Raw genomic sequence first — 25,527 nt, 5'->3', positions numbered from 1 at the left:
ATAACTTGTTGCTCACAGAAGGACTTTGTAATGTCGCGAATGCGCTGCAGTTTGTCCGTGGGGAGAGACGCTTCCATGTCTACGGAGTCGAGTGTAATGCCCAAAAACTCCAGGCGTGTGGTGGGACCTAGCGTTTTCTCTCCTGAGAGGGGAACACCTAACTCCTGAAAGCATAGTTTGAGTTTTGTTAGAGAGGCGCCTGAGTTGTCCCGAGGGGGATCTATGAGGAGCGGACAGATCGAAGATGAGCCTTTTCTTCTCAGAGTATTTGCGTGTAGCGACCCCTATTGGGCTTGTCCGGAACACTGGGAACGGAGAGCAATGCAAAGGACCGATTAAATATCCTTTGTTGAGCTCTTTTTGAATGAGCTGAGAGACTACGGTGGGTTCTTTGGTGGCTGACTGCAGGTTTTTTGCCACTAAAGTCACTGAGGGGGGGGAAAGGACCCCTACCCTGAACCCTTGAGAGAGCCCTGACAAAAGATAATCAACGAACACGGGATTTGGGTGAATCGAAAGCGCAGCTGCTAAATGTGTGGTGTTAATGGAAGTTGAGGGGTGATGTTTTAAGAGGTTTTTCCACCACGTTGATTCTGGCGCGGGAAGGGGGGCCGGCGCCTTGGGCAAACTGACCTCGGGTGAGCATCCCTGCAGGTACTGCAAATATGAAGAAAAGTACAATGAGGGTAGGAACACACGTTCTCATTAAAAGAAACGCAAATCTTATTATCCCTTTGTTTGATCACCTGACGGTTTGGTTTATTGTTCCCAGAATACTGCGTGGGGAAAACGTTAGACCCGGAGAGAGGCATTGAAGGGCAGAGCGGAGAGGTGTGGCCCTGCGCTCCGCAACTGATGCAAGAGACGACTTGTTGCCCGCCGGTAGCCATAACGAGCAGCTCGGTATCCAGCACGGACCAGTCCAGGCGGATGTTAGAATGAGCTAAGTGCAGCGCTGCTTTGCTAGAGAAGCTTTTATGGTATTGGTAAAACACGGATTTCCCGTATTTGATGTGAAGATCGCCGATCATGGCCAGATAAGCATCTAACTCCACTCTCCTTTCAGGGTAAACTGCGCAGAGGGCATCGCGGAAGATGCTAAAAACTACCAGAAATTGCCCTATAGAAAGGTCTTTGAGGAGCCGGGGGTCTGCAGATTTAAATACCGCAGTAATGCTTCCTCCCGAGGCGATGGCTTTGTCGCACTCCGGGGACGGCAGAATAAGGCTGACTAAATTAATGTCTTTCCCGTCGAGGATCTTAGCTCTGAGCCGTGAGGAGATGTTAGCGGCTTGGGGAATGTAGGGCCTACCTGAGGGAGGAGCCGGGAGGGCGGAAGCCAGAGAGTGAGAAGGAACTACCGTGCCTAATGCAAAATCCTGACCCGGCAGGCCGCCGCAGAGGTTGAAGCTCCGGCCTGGCCTCTCTCCATGGACTGGAGGCGAGCGTCGATTAGGAGCATAGAACTTGCCAGAGATTGCAGTGTGTTGACAAGGCTGCCATCGAAGAGGGGCTGAGTGCCGGAGCTTCCGGGTTTTTCCAAAGCCCAGCGCTGGGCTGGGCGGCGCTGGGCTGCTAAGCGCCGCTGGAGCGAGCCTGAGGAGTGGAGGATTTTTTTGGCCGAGCCAGCTCCTGGAGGACTCGCTCTTTTAGTCCTTTTGCCCCCGCGGCCGCGAGAGCGCCCTCTCCCTCTTCCGGGGGGGCTGGCTGGAGCTGCTGGCCTGGGCTGGGAGACCACGCCGGAGGCTTGGTCCGACAGCTCACGGAGCTGGGAAAGCAGGAGATCTGGGGCTGGGGTGATGACCTGCTTGCGGAGATGGGCGACGAGGAATTCTGCCTCTGCCGTGCGAGAGCCGCTGCGGGCGCTCAGACGAGAACTGAGGCGACGGTGACTTGAGGAGTTTGACGCTTCCTCTGGAAGTGCATTGGAATTGGGATCAAGATCCTTCGAAAAAGGTAGGATCTCTGAAGAGTCTGAATTAGACATGTTTGTTTTTTTGTTTTTTGTTTTTTCGTATCCAGTGTTTTTGTTTTTTGTTTTTTTTTAGGCGTAAGAGGAGTGTAAGCTACCAACTTAGCGCGTTGACACCTGGAAGAAAGCTGATGGAAAAGGGGAGAGCATATATAGAGGGATTAACAGGTGCGATGATTAGGCTTGTGAATGGAGGGAAGTGATAGGTTAGCTGAGGAGTGGCGCTCCCTATCATTTAGTGAAGGGAGCGAGTATTGCCATGACGCGCAATACGAAGTGATAGGTCTTCCTGCCTGAACTTGCGCTGAGCTTCATTAGTCCAGTTTACTGAAGATAAAAGCATGGACAAGTTTTTCCAAATCCTGCTGTGACATTAGTCTTTTAATCCTAGATATGTTCTTTAGGTGATAGTAAGCTGATTTAGTAACTGTTTTAATGTGCCTGTGGAAACTCAGGTCAGAGTCCATGACTACACCTAGATTTCTGGCTTTATCTGTTGTTTTGAACATTGCAGACTGAAGCTCAGCGCTAACTTTTAAACGTCCTGCCTTGGCTCCAAAAACCATTACCTCAGTTTTATCTTTGTTTAATTGGAGAAAGTTATGTCACATCCAGTCATTGATTTGTTCAATGCACTTACTCAGTGTTTGAATTGGAGCATAGTCTCCTGGTGAAATGGTTACGTAAATTTGTGTGTCATCCGCATAGCTATGGTAACTTATTTTGTTGTTCTTCATTATCTGAGCCAGTGGTAGCATGTAGAGTAGATGTTAAAGAGAAGAGGCCCCAAGATTACAAATATTACACACCAAAAAACACGGAAATATCCATGAAATAAACATACAGTAGGCTATAAACAATTAAAGGGATAATTGGGAAGGCATTACAAATGTAAATATATTTTAAATAATGAAACAATCCCCCCACCAGATGTATCTACAGGAGAAGAGGGAATTCTCTCCTCTAAATGTGAATGCCCATGTGGAGAATGGAAATGCAGTCATGCGGCTGCATGAGCCATCTTTGCCATCCACAATTTCAGCTGCACTGACACCCCCTGTCAGTGGAAGAAGCCAAAGGCAGCTAAACGTATGCATTCAGTGGACGAGCTATTTCCTCCAACCAATAACTAATTTAACCCGCTGACAAGAGAGCCCACCTCCGAAGATCGTGACTGGCTGAGGGACAGACTCGGGGGCAGGTTCTCAGGAATTTCTTGGCTTCTCTCCCCCGAGCCAGAAGAGGAACACTACAGCTTGGAAACACTTACTGTTACTGAAATGATCAAATCTGTTGGGCATCAGTGACCTGAGGCAATTGTGGCAAGCATGGCATTGTCTGAGGAGCAACAGAGGGCAATTCAGGTGGCTACCACTGGTCAGCGAACCAGCCCAAATTGGCATTTGTTCAGGAAAGGAAGGTTGACTGCCAGCAACTTTGGAGCTGTCCTGAGGTCAAAGCGTGTGACTGCTTCCCATATTGCCAGGGTGCTAGGGCAACAACAGGCCCTTGATGGTGTTTTGTCTGTACAATGAATGAATGTGAGGGCGTCAGGGCATTCACCACTGCAACCCAGATGCAGGTCCATGAGTCAGGATTGTTGGGGGCATCTCCAGATGGTCTGGTAGGGTCTTCCGCTGTGCTGGAGGTAAAGTGTCCCTACGGAGCCAGGGAAATGACAATTAGTGAAGCATTGCAAATCAAGGGCTTCTGTGTCAGTAAGGAAGGAGAAACATTCAACCTGCGTGAGGAACATCCTTACTGGCACAAAGTGCAAGGTCAGCTTCACCTCACTGCAAGAAAGAAGAAGAAATAAAAAAATTGTGAATTGTTTTTAATTTACATTTACTCGCCTTTGCAATGTTGTGGTTGTTAGAGTGTTAGGTTTCCTGTCAGCTCGTCTGTTGGGAAGATATAAAATATTAGTTTCATGGAAGTCACCCCGTCACATATAAGAGCATTAAGACATACAATACTGTTGGAACAGAAGTCACACTCTGGCGGGGGCTCTGACGGCCCCCCTTCTGCTCCAGCGCGTCCTTTTGTGAGAAGGTCAAATTAACAGAGGAAGAATTCAAAGCAACCAGGGTAAGGTTATAACAAATATGCGGTTTTAATTTTCAAATATACAATACAACAATATCAACATCAATCACGAAGCACTCCGCAACAGCAGCTTCAAAATGGAGAGTACTCCGGCTCTGGTTCCTCCAGCTGGAAAGACTTACCATCTTGGGAGCAGGAGGAAGAGAGAGACTGGGCCGAAGAAAAACACAGGCTTACATACAAAAACAGAAAGGAGGAATTGTGTGGAAGCCCCTCCCTACAGGTCATCTCATTGGGAGATGCAAACACGATGGCCTCTCGTACCCAATCAGCGCGAGCCAGCCGAAGCAACCCGGAACAAGAGTCTCTTAGATTTGAGGCAAAATAAACACATCTGGTTCCGTTGTCTCGCATTCCTTGCATAGAGTTTTCTCCTATCCTCCCCCCTCAGTCGTTAAAGTACATTTCGTTTCACATACTCTTGGCATCTTTTACGATATATTTGTTTATAGTTGGATAATACAAATATCACATGTGAGTTACCTCAATATCAAATAATAACGAGGAAAACATTACCTTTGCTCTCAAGCAGTCCTACTAGTGCTGTTCAAATAGTAAAACTTTACACAGGCCCATTATAGAGAACACACACTCATTTTGTCCTGCCGCATTCCAGAGATTTAGGCTGTGTTCAAGAATATTCCCTCGCTCACATCTTTACTTCAAATTAAAGGTTTCATTTTGCATATTTCCAGCTTCTTGTTACACAGACTGCTTATTATTGATACAAAGTAATTAAACACACACATATATTTTAAGATATGTAGATTTCCCTGATATTTGACATGCTGTATCTAAGGGAAAATGTCTCCTGTCATCCACAACTGCTCCTTTTTCATACAGAGTAGTAACACATGTTTAAGCTAATTTCTCCACAATGTTTGTAGCCATTTAGTACCCACACATGAAATAATAAAAAAAAAGAAATCAAATAAAACACACACAGTTATAGTTTGAGCAGCAATCCCCTCTAGCTGCTGAAACAGCCCGAAAACATCTTTCACGCACACACATGGCCATAGGAACAAAAGCAAACTGTGTGGCCTAATTCCCAAGGCCTCTTTTATGGGTCTACAGGAAATGAATCATTAGTTTAACAAGACTTTAACTGCATTTTATCTGAGGCAAATCTCCCTTTGGGTTAATCAATAATGGTTTTTGCAATTAACAGGGGAAGCCAGAGACTCAAGGCCTCTCCAGATGTCTGGGAACTCCAAGGCAGAAGTCACAGGTCACTTGTATTATACCTAAATAGCCAAAAAAAACACCCTTTTGATTACACATAAAAGTGGAAGAAAAAGACTATTGTGCTAATCTATTTTTACTAAAAATGGGACATCGTTTCAGGAATATATCAAAAAACTCTCTATATTTAAGAGAAAAAATGTACTTTGTCCCTTCAAATTTAATGCACATGAATATATAAGGTGACAATAAAATGAATATACCAGAAATACGCTGTATCAAACTTTCTGCCTGCCTCAGTACAGAGGCTAAAACAAAACATCTAAAGATATAACCTTGCACTTTGATAAGTCTCGTGAACATTTTCACTATTTTGACATTTTTATAGATCAAAATTGAACTAAAGAAATAAATGGTAGATTAATCCATATTGAAAATAGGTGTCAGCTGCTACACTAATTATAATACACTGAACAAAAATATAAACGCAACACTTTTGTTTTTGCTCCCATTTTTCATGAGATGAACTCAAAGATCTAAAACGTTTCTATATATACAAAATAGCCATTTCTCTCAAATATTGTTCACAAATCTGAAAAAATCTGTGATAGTGAGCACTTCTCCTTTGCCGAGATAATCCATCCCACCTCACAGGTGTGGCATATCAAGATGCTGATTAGACAGCATGATTATTGCACAGGTGTGCCTTAGGCTGGCCACAATAAAAGGCCACTCTGAAACGTGCAGTTTTGCTTTATTGGGGGAGTCTGGGGGGGTCCGAAAACCAGTCAGGTTTAACCCTAACACTAACCCTAACATGTCACCCACTGACATGTTAGGGTTAGGGTTAAAACCTAAAACATTTTTTAATGTGTCAGTGGGTGACATGTTAGTGTTAGGGTTAGGGTTAGGGTTAAACCTGACTGGTTAAACCATAAAAAAATGTTTAATGTGTCAGTGTGTGACATGTTAGGGTTAGGGTTAGGGTTAGGGTTAGGGTTAAACCTGACTGGTTAAACCATAAAACATTTTTTAATGTGTCAGTGGGTGACATGTTACGGTTAGGGTTAGGGTTAAACCTGACTGGTTTTCGGACCCCCCCCAGACACCCCCAATAAAGCAAAAATGCACGTTTCAGAATGGCCTTTTATTGTGGCCAGCCTAAGGCACACCTGTGCAATAATCATGCTGTCTAATCAGCATCTTGATATGCCACACCTGTGAGGTGGGATGGATTATCTCGTCAAAGGAGAAGTGCTCACTATCACAGATTTTTTCAGATTTGTGAACAATATTTGAGAGAAATGGTTAATTTGTGTATATAGAAATAGTTTTAGATCTTTGAGTTCATCTCATGAAAAATGGGAGCAAAAACAAAAGTTTTGCGTTTATATCTTTGTTCAGTGTAGTTATATTTCTTAATTAATTAAGATAAGATATTACTGTATTGATCCCAATTCGGGAAATGTTTGTGTTGCAGCAGCATAACAAGAAAAACAAAATATAAGTTATTATATATACAAAGTATGTGAGGGATGGGATATTAAATTGAATATAAATGTAAAATGTACATGTGATTTTACGTCCAAGAGAAGCTATGGAGCAGAGAGTTCTCTGCCAGCCAGAGGTGATTTGTTATTAGTTTAATATGTCAAACTGATTTCCCTGACTACAATCTTTAGTTACATGGTGAAACGTTATGTTGCTTCTACTAATTAGACTTATCATATAAGCCACACAGGTTTTAATAGGATTTATTCATTATCTTTACTTATGTTGCGGTCTTTTCAGCAGCACCATCTCTAAAACGGCGATACAGTCACTACCCATCATTTACATTTCACCGTGACATGGACAAAAATGTAACGTCAGCTTACCTCATGGCACAAATCCAGACTCTCCTTTGGAAAACATTGGCCGGGAAACGATAGAACAAGCACGTTTCATGCGAAGACCTGTGGCTGCAACCCGGAGCGAAGCAACAAACCATTGCGTAGCTAACTAGTAGCGCTAGCTTTAGCTAACGTTAGCTAACGAAACGAACTGCCGAGTAAAATTGGAAAACACTGGTAATTAATTATTCTATAATTTGTAAAACTACGGTGTTAAAAAAGACAATTTCAAAAATACAGATTATAATGGTCAGATATAGATATACAGATACTAAAGATAGGCATGTACTTGCTTTCAAGCAGAACACAGGGGAAAACAAACTTAGCGGGAGTTTTTATGTGTTAGGCTTAATGACGTACAACGGCCTCGACAATTTCTGTAGTCCTATTCAGCCACTCGGTAACAACCATCGTTTTTCAGACAAGTAAACTCTTCAAAAATCACCAGTGGGGTCACTGCTGATGTATTTAATGTCGTAGAACAAAACGTGATTTATCTCTTAAATTTGTGTCAACCACAGACCTTATTTCGAGCTATTTTCCAAAACCCTATGGAAAAATGCATTGCTTTTTGACGAAGGAACCGGAAGTGCTAAAATAACTTACTTCCGGGTTCTTGGACGCATCACTGCGGTTCTCTATAGCTCTTAAAACTAATTTCCCTGCTTCTCGTGGTTTCCTTGCGTCTCTCCATGCGACGCAAGTGAGAAACGCAAGGAATCCATTTAACCGAAGTGAGAAGGACCCAATAACAACCGACCGTCGGGAGCGTTCTCATGGCGTCTATTATCAACGCTATGGGAGGTCTATGAAGGTCTATGGGATGCCCTGCCCGTTGAAAACTGACTCTCAAGGGGTACCCTGTCCCTAATAGAGTGACAGGGAGGGGCCCTGACCGTCCGCCAACGTGTGACGGGTTGGGATTACTGGGTTACCAACCCAGTCTCATGGCATTTCGTGTTCACAAACGATTTTTAATCTATTGATTCGTGTTCACCAACACGATTTTCCCCTTTTTTTCGTGTTGCACAGCACGATTTTAAAAGCAATGTATTTCTATTGGTAGTCTCACGGCATTACGTGTTATAGGAAGACCGGAAGCTGTGTGGTTCATGAAAACATGTTCTTACTCAATAGCAAGCCACAATTATTGCTTTTATTTGATCTCACCAGAATTTGTGACTCCACGACTCCTTAACACCGCATTGCGTGGTGGAGTCACGACATTTGTTACATTTACGAGTCGGCACCACGCAAACAACGCCAATGTAAAGTGAATGAGGCTCCTTTGTCATGGTGCACACACGCATTTCTACAACGTCCTGCAGTGAGCTTTTTATTCTATAAAACGTTTTTAAAATCTACTTTATAGCTTGTAGTAACTCACGGGAGGCTTGTTTTATTTATTTGTATTCATAATAATTTTTATTTTTCGTCAGAATGCATTATGGTGCATTATTTACCAAATTTGTGTTCTCAAAAAACAGTGCATTGTGTGTAATACAACTGTGATTTTTTATTAAATTAGTTATTTTTCAAGGAAGGCCAGAGCTTCAACTGTGTCAAATAGATTGTTCCCTTTAGTTTACGTTATTTAAAAGACAATTATATTCCTATTTGATCAATAAAGGGGTATTGTAGGTCAATATTAGTCATTTAAAAAATAATGATGATAATGATGGTGAAAACCACTCCCCCCACATCGGAATGACGATGGCTACTGACTGTATTTTAAATGCTTTTTGTTTAATAGTAATAATAATCATTTTTATTATAACAAAAATAAACCAGAAGAAGATTCCGTCATTACCACGACAACGTTACGTCGCGCTTGACGGCAACTTGACGTAGCCACGTTACGTTACCCACAATCACCTCACTTTCATTAATTTCATCTGACAACGGACTGTGAGTATCTCAAATCAAGGGGAGTTTATTTCTTTAAAACACAAAATAATATTGCTTTTATTTATTCCACTGTAGCACAGTCTCTATAGCGTTTCATTCCTGGATATAAGGTTGAGTTTTGTAGTGTGTTTAGCTTTTACAATAGGCTACGCGCAAACTACTGTAGCGGCCACGTCCAGCTACCAGCTACTAGCGGCCTCCGGCCTTCCGGTCAAAGTTTTTAGCTGGATAGCATTTATAGTTTATACAGCTACTTGACATTAGCTGTCCCCGGCACAGTTCGATAATGGAGGAGCGTGCTAGAAAAATATGTTTAAATGCATGTATTTGCACATGTGTTGTTAAGACAGTGTTCAACACAGAGTTTTATTGGTGGCTGAAGGGCATCGGCGATGGAGTGGAACAAAAATGTGGGACTGGAGTTTTTCCAGAGGATTTGACTGGCCACCCAATGTCCCAATCTGAATCAGAAATACTTAATTGATCTCCGGGGAAAATTGGGATTGGTACATTGTAGAATTAAAATATATAGTAGAAGATATAAGAAAAACAAGTATGTAAAAATATGTGCATAATATAACAATATGCAGTGTTTCCCCTAGGTTTACTGCTTTGGGGGGGGGGGGGGGGGGGGGGGGGTGCTGGCAGAGGGGAGAGAGGAGCTGTGGATTATTGTTGTTGATTAATGCATCAGTGTTTCTTAGGTTCAAAAACACTAAACTCCCAACTTAAAATGAAAGCATTTAATTTATTTAATAAAAGAACACATGTTCAATCTGAAAAGTGACAGTAGATATAGCTTAGTTGCAATTTGGTGCTATATATATATAAATTAAAACATTTTTATAAAAAAGTGTTTTTCAACACCTTGAATTTCAGGGGGAGCGCGGGGCTCCGTTGTCGGGGCGCAGCGCCCCTCCAAGACAATGGTAGGGTTAACACTGATATGCACAGTATAAATGCATAATGTGTGCCAGAGTAATGCTCAGATTAATTATTATTGCATATAGAGTAATGCACAGATTAATTATTATTACATAGAGTATTGCACAGATGTTACTGTTATTCTAAATAATCCTATTTATTTTTCCTGTTTTACAGCTTCATTACAACGCTTACTATCACCAACACACACATATCCACACACACACACACACACATATAAAACCAACGGCACTTTTAAGAGCCACTCTTTCTCTCACTGTCTCTCTTTCTATCACTCTCTCTCACTTTCTCTTTCAATCACTCTCTCACTTTCTCTTTTAATCACTCTTTCACTCCTACAAATGGCTGGAGGGTCACAAAAAAAGACCTGCCCAAACTGTAGAGAAAATATTTACTGTGGAAATAAATTCTGCCCACTATGTGAACATCCACAGGCAAACAATGTGAGACTCAAAAAGAAAATGGACAAATTCCAAAGCCAGCAGAAGCAGTGGTTGTAATCCATGAGTAAAAACAGAATCAAGTCCCACGTTCTTGATGACGCCGCCCTTCTGGTATGTAGTTTACAGAATTATCTCATTCACCAAAAGTGTGAAAAGTAGTTTTATTACTTTGACAGAGAATTATAAATGAACTGGTATTGCTTCACATCCACAGTATTAATTGTATCATTAATGAGAATATAATTCATGATTAATGATTAATGATTTTCAAACAGAATTAACTATTATGTGTAGGAAGTTTAGAAAGTGTCTCATAAGTTAAAAATCCCAAATGTATCCAACAAAACATTATGAACAAATCATTGTTTTTATTATGATGCCAGGATATTAGGATAAATTCAAATGTAAACAACAGTTTTGTGTATTTATCTAATTGATCTCTCTACCTCTCAACAATTATTTTCCCAACTGGAGAAGTTGCATGCCCTTGGCTTGAAGCCCCTGCTGCTGCTGGCGTATCCCCCTACCAAGAGGGTGCCCCAGACATCTAAAATGAAGGTTTTGATGCCCATGCATGCCCAGTTTAGCCCATCAGCCAAGACATGCCTCGACAATGTGGAGGCCATTTTCAAGCTGATGGTTGCAGGTGAGATTGCATTTATTTAATAACCATCTGCACGAGTCACTCATGCATATATTGACTATCTGTTATACAATGTGTGGTGTTGATTTGTCCTGTTTATTTCAAAGCAACAAAGAGAGTAATTTTAAAGAGCTGGGGACTCATTTATAACTGTTAGCACAAAACAGGGCTTGAAAGAGGTGTATGCCACTTTCCATGCAAAAGTTTTTTTTAATTGACAGAAGACAGTGTTTCCCCTATATACAAATAGTGGCGGCGCAGCGCCGCTGCTGAAATATGAGCGCCGCTCCTAGGGGGTGCCAGCCAGGTAACAAAACCAAAAAACATTAAAGATTTTTTAAACTTTTTTCTTTTCTTCTTAAAATAATTATAAGTGGCGACCCTTTTTCATTTTTGATTGTTTGTTATGTGGATTTGTAGTATTTGTGTTACTGTATGTTCAATAAAGGTGTATTTTTGCTAAATCTTGAGACATTGCCCCGGACCCGCCTAGAGGATGTGACGTCCACCCCCCAATTCAAACATGTTCATACAATACTGGATACATTTGAAGCCATTTTGACGTCTATTACCTATGTCAATAAGTTTCTGCAGTGTATTTGTATTTTGTAGAGATTTTTCATTTATTCTTTACATATAAAATGTCGCCAAAAATCTCACCTAGGGCAGCAAATTGTCTAGAACCGGCCCTGGTACTAGGCCTCAAGAGCCTTTCTTGAGCAGACACATAGAAACAAATTGGCGGGGCGCACTTCGCACGCACTAAAAAATTCCACGCGCTCCGCGCTCACATTATGCTGGGCCCACATGCCTTAGCACCGCTGCTATGACTAGGGGAAACACTGGAAGATTATGATGACAGGGGAAATTGTCTATGCAGATGGTGAGGTGGTGAATTGAAGCCAGATTGTAGAAATACATGTTATAAGCATCATTATACATATAATAAAGCCTATGAGTCCTAATTATATTGCAGGCCAAAACCTAAATAAACACATTTTGTTAACTTATCAAACTTCCATTTTCCAATGATAACCCAGTGTGGGGGATACCATTGACTTTTGCAAATATTGAAGCGATCAGTTTGATTGCTGTAAACATTTAATTACTGTATGATACTCATAATGCTGCATGGTGGACCACTGGCACTGCTAGGACCCCCTGCATGTAAGAATTAAGAGGGGACAAGTGTTCTGGGACATCCTCCACCACAATCAGAGTCACAGTCACACAGTCAGAAAAAAAATGTGTTTCTTCTTCAAATAAATTGCGCTGAGCAGTGGCTCTGTGGACAACCCTCAGCTTCTCTGGCTCCTCTGCCCTAATGCCAAGCAGATACCTGTGGGTGACATCATACTCAATCAATCTTTTTTTTACAGTTTAGCTTGACTATAGGGTTGCCTTTGTTTGCATGTTTTGCAGTTTGGCCTAATTTCATATTTTATAATGTATGTGTGTGTATTCCATGTTCCTGTTTTCAAACATTCAATGTTCAAAGGTGTTATTGTCATATGCACCGCTAAAGCGTAGTTATTGGAAATGACAATCTTAACTCCCAGGCTCCTCCAACAATACAGCATACAAATAGTACAAGAAGAAATAAAATAGTGCAAGAAGAAACTAGTCCAACAACGTAGTTGCAAAACTAACATGCAGGAATAAGTCAAATATATACTTATAAAATAGAATAAGATAAGACAGAAAGTCAAATGAAATACTAATAGGGGGAGGCATGAATGAAAAGGTTGTATAAACAGATGTGGATATGTATAATTATAAAACGGACAAGTAAAATCAAGCAATCTGATTGGTTCTTAGCCGTGATATACTGAGCGTATACCACGGGTAGAATTGTAAGTTACTTTTCACAACAAGTCAGTATCCCTCCGCGTCTGAGAAAAACAGTATACCGTTGGGCTGAAAAGCAAACTGCAGGCAGTTTGCTTTTCAGCCCAACGGTATACTGGAACAAGAAAGCAGCGGAGAAGTAACGGGGCAGAAGCTGGGCAGAAGCCCTCCTTTTTGACGCAGCGGTCCAGACATAGACATCAAACGGCAAAACATATTCAGTGTGCAGTTCCTTTGGCATTAGGGCAGGGATATCTAGATACTTTTGAACGTTTAACATAATGAATTGTGCTACTTTTAAAGCAAGCAACGATGTTTTCAAATCTGTAATCAAAGAGGTCCGCAAAAACGCTATCGACCAATCAGATTGCTTGATTTGACTTGTCAGTTTTATAAATATATTTAAATTTCTTCCGTTACGAAACAAACTTACAAAGCATAAAATAGAAACATTTAAGATTAACTTCGACCTCCGGGGGGGGTCTTACTATAGTATTGAGGAGTGGATTGAGCAGTGCCTATCTCCAGAAAAAAAAGCACCTAAACTACGACATGCAGAGCTACGTGAAGAGCAGGTAGACCAACTGGAAAAGTAGCACCATTCAAAAGCTTTCTGATGCGGGTCTTGAAACAAAGCAGAGAAATTATGACCGTTAGTGGCCACAGGTGCGAAAGCTCTCTCCAGAGCTACTGGAAGCCCAATCTCGGGGACCGGAGAAAGTGGAGCAATATTCTCGCCACGCCAAGCAACAGCCTAGAACAACCTCAACCTATACAAGTGACCACGTAAGCCATTCTACTGATGCTGGACAGTATTTCAGTGGCTGCACAATAAACAGCAACATACACATTAATGTAAATAAACAGCCAAATAATGGATCAACGCTCTCTGTCTAATATGTTCGCTTGCTGTTAGTGTTGTTGCATAGCAACCACCTTGCACTATGTTTTGTGCAGAAGGCAACGGAGGGACTATTTTATTTTAAACATCATTATTTACTAATAAAAACTATTTAAATTAGAGTGTGTATTTTTCTTTCATATTGCCACACTTGGTAACCGCTTCGCGTCGGGCCGAACCACGCCCCTTAGCTGTGATATAATGAGCATATACCACGGCCTGTCGTGAGCTATTGCTTAAATATATTATATATGAACAGATAACTAACCAATGCAACATTATGGTATTATACATAATAAATAAATAAATAAATATGTGGGCTTTTAAACATATTTGTACTACAAACCCTTTGTAGGTTGGACAAGAGTCAACCCAGACCAAGAGGAGAACCCTGACACACCAACACCACCCCAAGACCCACCCAACCAACTGCCCGATGGAAGCTACATCTTAAATTTGGTGCCATGTGATCCATCACCCATCACCCATAGACAGCAACCACAGGAAACAGCAGATCCACCACCACACCAGGCTCCAAGCACTCACCCACCACCACACCAGGCTCCAAGCAAACACCAACCACCAAACCAGGCTCCCAGCACCCACCCACCACCACACCAGGCTCCCAGCACCCACCCACCACCAAACCAGGCTCCCAGCACCCACCCACCACCAAACCAGGTTCAAATTATGCTGGAACCATCACACCAAATCCCACCAATGCGGCAGCCACGTAAAATAACCAAAACAATGAAAGGTATGTTTAGCTTATATTCTACTCACATTTAGATGCCACATAAGCATCAGTAAGTTAATGTTACGATTTTTGTTGACGTTCCAAACATTGATTTATTAAAGGCCGGACTCATATTTGCCTTCAAATGTTATGCTTTGATGCTATATTTATGATTTGCACACATGCACATTTTGGAGTTAAAACAAAGACAAAACATAGTAACCTGTATGTATGTTGTCTGATAAGCTGAAGTCACATTCATTAAAACCTTTCTATACTTTATAATTGAATAGAAAGCGTGCACATCATTGCTTAATGTAATATAGTGCTACAGAGCCCAAGTCCCAGTGTAATGAATATAAGACTAAAACATATCCACTCAGTAGCAAGCAATGTAAGATGTAATAAGTCCATTAGCACACACAGCAACATCCCGAAGGAATGGCAGAGAAGCTAAGATTTTGAATAAAACCATGTGTAGACTCTGAAACTTCTGTGATTTCTCAGTAGGAAACACTAAATGTGCTTATGTCACACAGTGGAAATGTTTGTGCATTCTGAGTTGAGCCCTATACAAAACGTACTTTACCTGTTAATAATGTATTCCATACAATTACAGATTGCTCTCACAACCATCTCGAGGTGTTCCCTGTCCGCAAAATAATAAAGACAAGGAACCGAAAGGTAGGATAATGATTACCTGGATGACAGTGTTTGCTGTTGGATAACTTTTCTGAATTTGTATAGCAATTACTTTATCTTACCTTGAAGGAATACTGTTGTCCAATTCACCACATTAAGCTATTTGTGTAAACATCCTGTAAATCCCTCTAGTCAGTCAGACTTCTTTTTTCACGACTATATTTTTAAATATATGCAAACTATTTGAACAATACATATATCATAAGTACTTGTGAAAGTACAAAGTTCAAAGAGCATACAGATGTGCAATGTCTTTGTCTGCCTGCCACAGGGGGGGACGGAGCACCTTTATGACTGGGAGCCCTGGACCATTTGGTATGTTAATTGTCTTTTTTACAATTACATCTATGTGTGCTGTTAACATTTGTGGTAATTGTTGGCACGCCATTATCTTAGGTGGCATTTGTTAAAGAAAAATGCAAAAAGTTCTGCTGTCTGTAGCACCAGCTATACACAAGTTATTTTAAATGTGCAAAGTCCACACTAAACGATAAATTGAAACTAGGTAGTTTATTTAATTAAAGCTGTGTCAATATTTGATTACACCACAGAGACACCAGGTTCACGTTAGCTACTCTGACGTTAAGTCCACACTTACTAAAGTATTAGTAAATAATCACCAAACAACAGAAATGTAAAGAAACTAGGACAAAGAATTATGATTAGACATTCATCTACAGATAGTGCAAATCAACAACGGTGACTATCAAGTGGTGAAACCGTAAACTACAACAAAGGGTAATATATCAGTACCCTATTATTGGGCAGATCAAATTGTAACGTAACAAACGCATCATGATATCATTTCCCCAAGGGAATCTATAGACTGCTTCTTATCTATCAAATGCTATTTTATCCCTTATCTTGGAATACAATGTGCCTGTTGGAGGAGTTATTATTCACTTGGGATGCAATGATTTTACATTTTGATGCTATGATAATAGTCTGAGGAAACATCACCTTTGTCAGGGTTTTACAATTATTACACTAGGGATGGATGAATGTGTTCTTATAATTAGAGGTTTTATAGGATTTTTCCACAACATTTTGGCATTTTCAGCTGCTGTGCCTATATACCTTTGTTAACACGATTAACCCGTTTTCCATATTTGTCAATGAGCAACAGTTGCTGTAAGGAACCTTAACGTACCATAATGTAGTTGTTTAGAGAGTGAGAACAAAAACACTCAGTGTAGCTGAACTGTTAAAAGTGACATTGGTTAATCGCTGCATCCATACAGTGGAATACCAAATACTTCACTTGTCTTCAAACGTTTCTAAAACAGTATAAACATTTTAAAGTAGCCTAATGAAAATCAATTGAATGTGTATTACTGCTCACTAATTCTTCATCACCCTCCCTTTATTTTATTTTTTTCTCAGTGGTATGTCTGGCCTCCATCCTGGCAAGCAGCCTGATTCCCACCCCATGCAAATCCCATTGCCAAACAAAACAATAAATGTTTTGGTGTTTGTATGGAATTAATAAAGTGCAACAGTTTAACAACTAGGGATGTAACGATATACCGAATACCGCGGTATCGCGGTAATGAAAAGGCTCAATACCGTCGTGAGACTGAAAAAATCTACCGCGATATTACCGTTCATTCATTTATATCTCGCCCTGTAAATAAAAACTGTAATGTTTTTGTTTGAACAGCTGAGGACGCCATAATACTAGTCAAGAATACTCCCATCATCCTTTGCGTGCAAGCCCGCCCTCACACTCAGACCCAACGAGAAAATGGCGAACGGAGTAGACGAACGTGCTGACCAACTAAATAGAAATTGTGAAATTGAGGATGCTCCATCGACTTTTAAAGCTGTTGTGTGGCAGCATTTTGGTTTTCCCGTTTCAAGAAATGACAAAGGTGAAAAGCAAACTGACAAACGCCAAACTATTTGCAAATCCTGACGGGCAACGGTCGCCTACAATTCGCGAAACACATCGAACATGAGAAGTCATTTGTCACATCACCACCCAGAAAAGCTCCGAACACAACAACCTACTGTGAGGAAAATGCCTAAGCCAGGCCAACTGACTCTGACAGAAGTATTTGGAGCGCCACTTCCTCCTAACAGTCCAAGAGCTCAGGAAATAACAAGGTGCATCGGCGAGTACATGGCCAAAGACTTAGGGCCGTTTTCTGTGGTCGACAACAGTGGATTTCGGAGGTTAGTAAACACGCTGGAGCCCAAGTATGCCATTCCATCACGGCCATACTTTAGTCGAACAGTGCTACCCGCTCTGTACCAAGAGACAAAAGCTAAAGTGACACAGAGCCTCAAAGAAGCAGAGTGCATCTCAATAACAACAGATGGGTGGACTTCACGAGCTACGCAGAGCTATATTACAGTCACGGCTCATGTTATGACCAGCGAATGGGAAATTAAAAGTTTTGTTTTACAGACGCGGCCTCTTTTCACATCACACACTGGACTAAACATTGCTGAGGTGTTAAAATCTGCTGTTTTGGAGTGGGGACTCGACAATAATCAAGGCATTGCTGTCGTAACAGACAACGCAAGGAATATGGATGCAGCGGTGAGAGAGGCCGGTCTTTCCCCACACATAAAGTGTTTTGCCCACACTTTAAACCTCGCTTCAAAAGCGGGTTTGAATGTAAACCGGGAAAGCCGTCTGCTTGGTAGAGTGAGGCGTGTAGCTGCGTTTTTTCACCGCAGTTCGACTGCCACAGCTGTGCTGGCCACCAAACAGGGAATGTTAAACCTGCCTGCGCATAAACTCATCATGGATGTGGTCACAAGATGGAACAGCTCGCTTGACATGCTCGAGCGCTACCTGGAGCAACAACAAGCTATCGCTGCAACGCTACTCAGTGCTGAAGTCAGGCGCAACGCACGCGAGATAGACACTCTTGAACCAGCTGACATCACGGACGCCGAGGAAATGGTTCGGCTTCTCTCACCGCTGAAAAAAGCAACCACCGTGCTGTGCGATGAGTCTCAACCTACAGTTTCTCTCATTGTGCCCCTCAAGCACATGATAGAGCAAAGCATGGCACAGTGCGATGAGGACTCCTCCACCATCGCCCAAATGAGGAGAGCCATACTGAAGGACTTTACAGACGGATACCAAGGGGAGCAAAACAAGTTTCTGCAAGAGAGCACTGCGTTGGACCCCCGGTTCCGGAGCTTGCACCAGCTAAATGACAGTCAGAGGGAGGACGTTTTCGACAGGCTGAAGTTGAAAGCCACACAGATGCAGAACCAAGTACATATTTAAATATTCTTTTTGTTTCTGTGTAACTTTTTCAGATAACGTAAGGTGTGTTTGCCTCTGTTGTTTTTGTGAAAAGAAAGATAAGACGTTTTTTTTCTACCTCTGCTTGCTTGCATAGAACCCTAGTGAAACAGAAGGGGAAAGAGCACATGACGCTGAGGAACAATCTCCTCCTTCCAAAAAGACAGCACTCGAAGATCTCCTTGGGGAGTCTTTCAGTAAAGAAGTGCACGTCGCACAGCACAACACTGGTATCGAGGCTGAAATTGACTTGTACCGCAAAGCGACCTCTATTTTACTCTCTGACTGTCCTCTCAAGTGGTGGAGAGACAATGCAAAGTGTTACCCACTGCTGTCCCCCCAAAGCATATCTCTCTGTCCCAGCCACATCAGTGCCGAGTCAGAGAGTTTTTTCCACAGCAGGGGATATTGTAAACGCCCAAAGATCCCAGCTTCTACCTGGAAATGTTGACATGCTCATCTTCCTGAAAGAAAACCTGTCTGATGAGTGAGTGAGAGAGAGTTTGAGTTGAATTACTTGAAATCTATTTTATTGCAGGGTCTGATTATTGAATGTTCTTGTTTATTTGCACAAAGAAAATGCATACTTTTGTTTGGTAGTACTTGTTCTTGTTCCAGTCTGTTACTGTTTTGAAATTTTAAATGTACTACTATACTAAAATGCTGTACAAATCAGATTTATTATTTAATAAAGAAAACATTTTGGAGTAAAAAAAAAAAAGTGTATTTTTTTTTAGATTTTTTTTTTCCTTCAATATATTGCGATAAATATCGTACCGTGGACTTGTTATCGCGGTATTACCGTACCGTGAGTTTTTGGTATCGTTACATCCCTATTAACAACTGCAACAGACTTAACATTTTTTTGACTTGAAGGATTGTTGCATTGTTTTATGGCCACTGGCAATTAATTTCACAGGTGAATTGCATATTGATGTAAAATGAAGCTCAGCCTAAGTTCTTTCAGGAAGACTGGGTATATACATTCACTCCGCAGCTGCATATAATCAGCTCATCACAGGCGTTGTCTTTAACATATTACATTTCACCTCATTCTCCAGCAGCCAACCACCGTGCTGCAGCCAAACTTCACCCCGTCAGCTGTTATTTCAGGTTGTCATGCTGCCGCCCACCTCCCCCCCATCCACCTCCTCTCATCACATCCACTGCCAGGAGAGCTAATCTAAGACCTCATCACATCCCCTCTTCATCCCATCTCCTCATCAAATCCAGATCTTCAGCATCATCACCAGTGTCTAGACCCCAGGGGGGGTTCCCTATACAGTATGCTCACGGCTCCATTTCCCCCTTTATATATACCTTTTCAGGATCGGGATCTAATTGCCAAAGACTTAACATTTATCGTATGGCATGTGTCAATAAATGTTCTTTAAACAAAATGAAGTCTCTCCTGATTGAAATACACAGAAGCAGCCCACAAGGGGTCCTTGAGATGATAGTACATTATTGAAAACATTAATAACAGAATGCTTAATGCACAAAACATCAAGAAATAAGTAGCCAATGCTTCAATCCTTTGAGAATACACTGTTTGTAGGCTATTTTAATGTAATAATACATTACATTTATAAAGCGCTTCTCCTGGTCCTCAAAGCGCTTACAAGCAAGTAAAAAAAAGAAAAAAAAAGTAGAAAGTGCTAAGCTAGGTGGAATAAGGGAAAGGGGTTAGTTGATTAGGAGTTGAAGGCAAGAGTGAAAAGGTGAGTTTTGAGAGATTGTTTGAATGATTTGAGAGTGTTGGCGGATCTGACGTGGCTGGAGAGGGAGTGGGGGCTGCTGCGAAGGCCCTGTCACGCCAGGTCCGGAGCTTTGTCCTGATGGGCTGCAGTAGGTTAGCTTCAGCTAACATCTGAGGCGACGGGTGGGGGCAAGGTTGTTGAGGGCTTTGAAAGTGAAAAGTAATATTTTAAAGTCAATGCGGTGTTTGATGGGGAGCTCTTGATGGGAGGAATTTAGTGTTATTATTCTTTCCCCAGTTAACTAAGCTATGCTGAAGTGCCAGTAGGTAACTTCTAAATACCAGTACAGGGGCTTCAAAGGTTTTTTACTCGTTTTTTTGTGGTCTTTTTGGACAGCGGAAGGCTAGATTACCCATGATCCTCAGCCACCGTTGCCGTGGAAACGGAGCCGGTCCACTCTCAGCTACCTGCATAACCCTAATTTATTTCAGATACCAAACACACTTTTTCCGAAGATTGGTGTCACAAATATCAAAACAATATATGTGTCGATAACAAAATACATCCATCATAAACTAAACTGGAAACAGCAGTATAATTTGTCTTGTTAACACTTTAAAGTTGAGTTTTTTTTAACCCTAGTGGTTAAAGCACGTTATTGAATTTTTTTGTTGAATTATGTTATATTTGATGAAACATACAAATATTAAGAGTATACATAGGGGGAAAGTAGAAGGTCAATCATAGAAATATAGATGAAAATATTAAGGAGATACTGTTGTCATCTCCACAATAAAACAGTTTAGTGCAGGACGTCCAAAGATATTAATAGGAGGATGTGCAAAACAGACAAACTAAATAGGCTTCATTTAAACATTAAAGAATACTTTAAGTTAAGGTCTTCTTTTAAATAAGAAAAAGCTTTGGGGGTATCTATCTACAGACAAATATTGAGTCTGGCAAAGTACTTAACGTCTAATATATTGCATAGTTTGTTTTGGAACTTGACAATCAACTTTCCTGCAATGTTAACTAAGTTGAAGCACTTATTTTAACTGATATTATACATATGTATTATACTCTTACAAGATGTATCTAGATAGTATAAGAAATGTGCAGAATATGACAGTTTAATGGTGGAGGTACATAAATGTCGATAGATGTCTTGTAATGCACTGTTGAGGAACCTGCGACCCAAGTTTTTAATCTCTGACCTTTTTCATCTCTGACCTTGTCAGGTATTGAACATCCAATAAATGAGGAAGAGAGAATTATTAAATATAAAACATAGAATTTGTGTGATTATACTAAATGATTTCCAAATAAACACCACTGCATATTTCCAACTGTTACACATGCTGCTGTAACGAAAAAATTGCACCGCTTGGGATCAATAAAGTATATCTTATCTTAAGATGATCGATGGCTACTGCCATATTTGCAAAATTTGACTCTGAACCTTGACAAGTGCATGTTTCAAGGCTTATAAATGGACAACAGGAGGGGTCACAAACATAAAACCAGCTGTTAAATAAAGCTCTTCTGACCTTAGCTGTCATGTGGGTATACTAATGCTGCCGATTATGGGCATAAGCAATTTTCACCCATTTATTAATTATATGTTTTAAATGTGATAACACCACTGTGTTTCGTATCCCCTAAACCTCTAGGGGTGTACACAGTTTAATACTGGCAACTTCTTATTATGGGAAATACGAAAACGTCTTTTAAAACTACAATTCCCAGTAGAGACGTGCCATAGAACATGGAACCCAAACACACAATAGCCAGCATGTGTAGTTCTGGTGACGGGGAGGGGGTGGACCCGTCCGACTCCAGTTTTGGACCACGTGGTTCCATTCCATTTCAAAGTGATGTTGGACGCTCGCCGCACTGCCACTCCAACCTCCAATCACAGAGCTTGAGGAATATCACGGGGTTTGTCCATGGATGGGTTTGTCCAGCGCCGTATAGACTGAGAGTTACGTCATCTCCGTTCACTCGAATGGACCACTTTTTTACAGCAATGGCGGATCGTGGAGCCTCTCAATCGTTCCCCGGAAGTTAGCGCCAAGGCTAGCAGAGCTGTAGAGTTGCAGCATAATAGACCGTTCGTGACAGACTTTTAAAGGTAAGAAGAAGTTTAAAGATTTATATTGCGGATATTATCAGTACATCTGATTCAAATTAACATGTGTATTAAAGGATGTCAGTGGATTATCCCTAAATTAGTAGATTTAGGGAACGTTTACAGATAACAGATAAAGCTAGGATAACGGATCAAGTTAGCAACACACGTTGAACAGCCTTTTAATTGTAAATTCCGTTCTCTTAATGTCATTTCGTCCAACGTTGTTGAATTAGAGAAGAGGGGCTTCTAAACGGGATTGTATGCGGGGGTGGAGGGAGTTAAATATTAGATAAATATAACTTTGGTGCGTGTAAGAGTGAGTGTTTTTAGCAGAGCCATATTGTGTCCTTGTGATTATGTTGATTATTACCTGTCTGTATTATGTTGCAGCTCAGCTGATTTTGGATTGATGGCAAAGGGAGAGGGACTTAAGTGAGAGTGAAAACACAAGGTAAGTTTAATACTACTGTTTTATATAAGTAAGCATACTAAACATGTATTCTATCACTGTATTATATAAGTAATCTTGTTAGTAACCTACTGTATGGCAGGTGGAGGGGCAGTGATGTTACAGGTGGAGGAGCAAAACTGCAAGACTGCAAACTCACAAGACAGAGAAATCAAAGTTTGTTCTCCAGAGAAGAGGTTGATTTCACTTCATTTATTTCATATTTTCTAAAGATGTGGAAATGGCAAAAAAAAAACTTGAGAGCTGTAACCAAGACAACTGTAACAACATGAGTAGAGAGCCACCAAGGTTTTTGTTGTTTGCGCTCCTCTGGCTGGGTGCTAGCAGGTGGAGGGCAGTGATGTTGGCAGGTGGAGGGGCAGTGATGTTAGCTGTTACACACCAGGCTCAAACTTAACACATTGCATCCTTCTTTGCAGTGTCCTTATTCCTGGAAGGGGAATCTACAATTCCTGCAGAGTTTTGTAACCCGTTGGTCCGCACACAAAGCGAATTTTTAAGCCTTCTTAATTGTCTCATTGCTCCATTTCATCCCCTTTGTGGTGAGTCTGCCTAATGCCTTAAGTTGGTCTTTTGAAAACGTTTTCTTATATTTGTTGTCCCTAATTTTCATTGTTTTCTTGAGAGCTGCATTTTCCTTCCTGGTTTTTCTTAGTGCAGACTTTGCTTTTTTGGTGATTCCTTCTTGGCTCTTTAATTTTCTCTTTAATTTTTTTAATAGATCTGTTTGACTGGCTGCTGGTTCCCTCGTACAGATGGAGCACTGAATTTCGCACTCCAGTTTACAGCTTCCTGCCTACCACCAGCCAAAGACCAGTATAGAGGAATGTTAAGCCCTCCCACTATTTTCCAAGAGGGCGTTGCCAGATTTTCAATTTCAGGTTTTAACCAGGAGATGGCGCTTCATTCACAAATACAGAAAGACAAGTTTCATGGACTTTCAGTTGTGTTTTGAAGAGCATTTTAACACATCAATATTTTAGATCAACTAAAGTATATCTAATCTTGTAATTCAATAATATATAGTCTTTATATATTAAATAATCATAATTATAATGTTTACATTACACTTCTTTATTTGTTATGCTCATACTTTAACCTTTACAATCGTTTGCTTTAATATGCAGTATATTTTTGTGTTTGCTTCCTCCTGCTCCCTTTCGGACACATACTGTATGATTTATAATTATTATTAATATGAAGATATTATTAAGATAAGATAAGATGTTACTTTATTGATTGAACATTTTAGTTTAGAATGTGCTGTCCCACGGTAATTCAGAAGGCTCACAGGTCACTTTCCGACCATTATTTAAAACAATAGGTGCTTTCACACCTTCTACAGTTTGATTTGTATAGATGGAGCTCTGTCAGTTTTCGAATTACCCATTTGCTTTCGGGGAGCCCTATTTTTCAGAGCACATCCTGCTTCTAAATATGTCACACGCACGCTCTGTTGACTGGCGCAGCAGCGCGGATGCGATCAATTGCTATAAAAACACTCTTCTACTAATACAGACGGTGTCACTATGCCGGTGGATGTGGCCGTTGTTGAAGCCTCTTCAGGCTCCACATCGGCAGGCCTCTCCCTCGGTGTGGAGCTGTCAAACTCGACCCTAACGCCGCTTACAGCCGGTCAACTAAAAGTTGTTTTCCGTTCACGTTGTCATTTTTAGACTCCTTCGCTTCTTTGCTTGTGAATCCAAAAGCTGTGACGCTTGGCTGTTTTCGTTTTGCCATATTTTTTTATTACACAGCCAGAGTTAAAAAAATATCAATATGAACATTTCAAATACCGCGCCGGCATCACCGCCATAATCATAGCAACGTAAGTAAGAATGCAGCGCCGCCACATACAGATGGCAACACCCAGACATATTCACAAATATAAAACAAATATTCAGAAACTGTAATGAACAATAACTATTATTTATTTCAAGAACTGTTATTTACAGAAACTCAACATTTCTAATCTGTGTGACACAAATATGCACGACTGTTTTGGGCTCCCCCTATTTATCTCAAAGTCAGCCTTCAGGGGAGCTCCCTCCCTCTTCGGGGGAGCCAAGCTCCTCCTAGCTCCCCCCCATTTCAAACAGTGTCTGTGGCTGAATGGCCAGCGATTAGGTGCGGCGCATTTGTCATAGGTGATCAGAGCTAACTGCCTGCCGTCAGATTTCATTTAAAAAACAGATCTGATTTTAAGACTATTTCTGCGCTCATAAAGAATGATAAGAATAAGAATAATGCATATTGAACTGGTTTCATTAATTAGTGAGTTTATTTAATACTAGAACCGCCAATCGGGTCAATTTGTGTGATGTGTTGTTGTGTGTGTGCAATGTAACTTTTTTTCAATAAAATATTAAAGTCTCCCAGTCCGTGACTTTTCCTGAAAGTGTGTTATGTAGCACCCTATGTTGTTAAAAATTGCATTCTAATAGCGGGATTTGACGGGTTTAGGTAGGCCTATACAAAAACCTCTGGCGGTTCTAGTGTTAAGGTAATTAGGTACAGTAGAAGCCCTTTTTTTATCAGTAACGAATTTAGCAGTTGAACATAAAATTCAACTAACTGAGGGTCACTTGCAATGACAGTGTTGTGTCTAACTGTAAGCTTGTCACTCAGAGTAACCTACCGTTAATTTAGCTGCTGGAGAAGAAAGATCAAGGGGGGAGGGG

The 25,527-nt window shown here is 41.0% G+C and overlaps 2 protein-coding genes and 2 long non-coding RNA genes across 7 annotated transcripts in view; all 4 read left to right on the top strand.

The window, feature by feature from the left end:
* The window catches only part of LOC307036092, a 105,104-nt gene that overhangs the window by 78,691 nt on the left and 886 nt on the right, over positions 1-25,527 (top strand). The gene's annotated exons all lie outside the window — the stretch shown is intronic.
* LOC307034655 (uncharacterized protein) lies at positions 1,722-19,835 on the top strand. Of its 4 annotated transcripts, none has more exons than XM_079673492.1 (7): positions 1,722-1,956; positions 10,443-10,562; positions 10,929-11,097; positions 14,199-14,600; positions 15,199-15,263; positions 15,553-15,596; positions 19,608-19,835. In XM_079673492.1, the coding sequence occupies exons 2-7, from the start codon at positions 10,512-10,514 to the stop codon at positions 19,726-19,728; spliced, it is 852 nt and encodes a 283-aa protein (XP_079529618.1). In that variant the 5' UTR covers positions 1,722-1,956; positions 10,443-10,511; the 3' UTR covers positions 19,729-19,835. The 4 variants fall into 4 exon arrangements, with proteins under 4 accessions (XP_079529618.1, XP_079529615.1, XP_079529616.1 ...); XM_079673489.1 differs by having other exon boundaries at positions 10,926-11,097; XM_079673490.1 differs by lacking the exon at positions 1,722-1,956 and adding an exon at positions 5,285-5,309 and having other exon boundaries at positions 10,926-11,097.
* Positions 17,815-19,091, top strand: LOC307037222 (E3 SUMO-protein ligase ZBED1-like; the record flags this gene model as incomplete). Its single annotated transcript, XM_079678001.1, has 3 exons — positions 17,815-18,516; positions 18,644-18,924; positions 19,085-19,091. The coding sequence occupies 3 exons, from the start codon at positions 17,815-17,817 to the stop codon at positions 19,089-19,091; spliced, it is 990 nt and encodes a 329-aa protein (XP_079534127.1).
* On the top strand, positions 22,152-25,475 carry LOC307036086. The gene is made up of 3 exons (XR_013807266.1): positions 22,152-22,377; positions 22,768-23,388; positions 23,568-25,475. It is a non-coding gene; the product is annotated as an uncharacterized lncRNA (long non-coding RNA).

This window comes from Notothenia rossii (assembly GCF_949606895.1).
Source record: "Notothenia rossii genome assembly, chromosome: 4".
NCBI lineage: Eukaryota > Metazoa > Chordata > Actinopteri > Perciformes > Nototheniidae > Notothenia > Notothenia rossii.
This window is presented reverse-complemented; position numbering and strand designations above follow the sequence as displayed.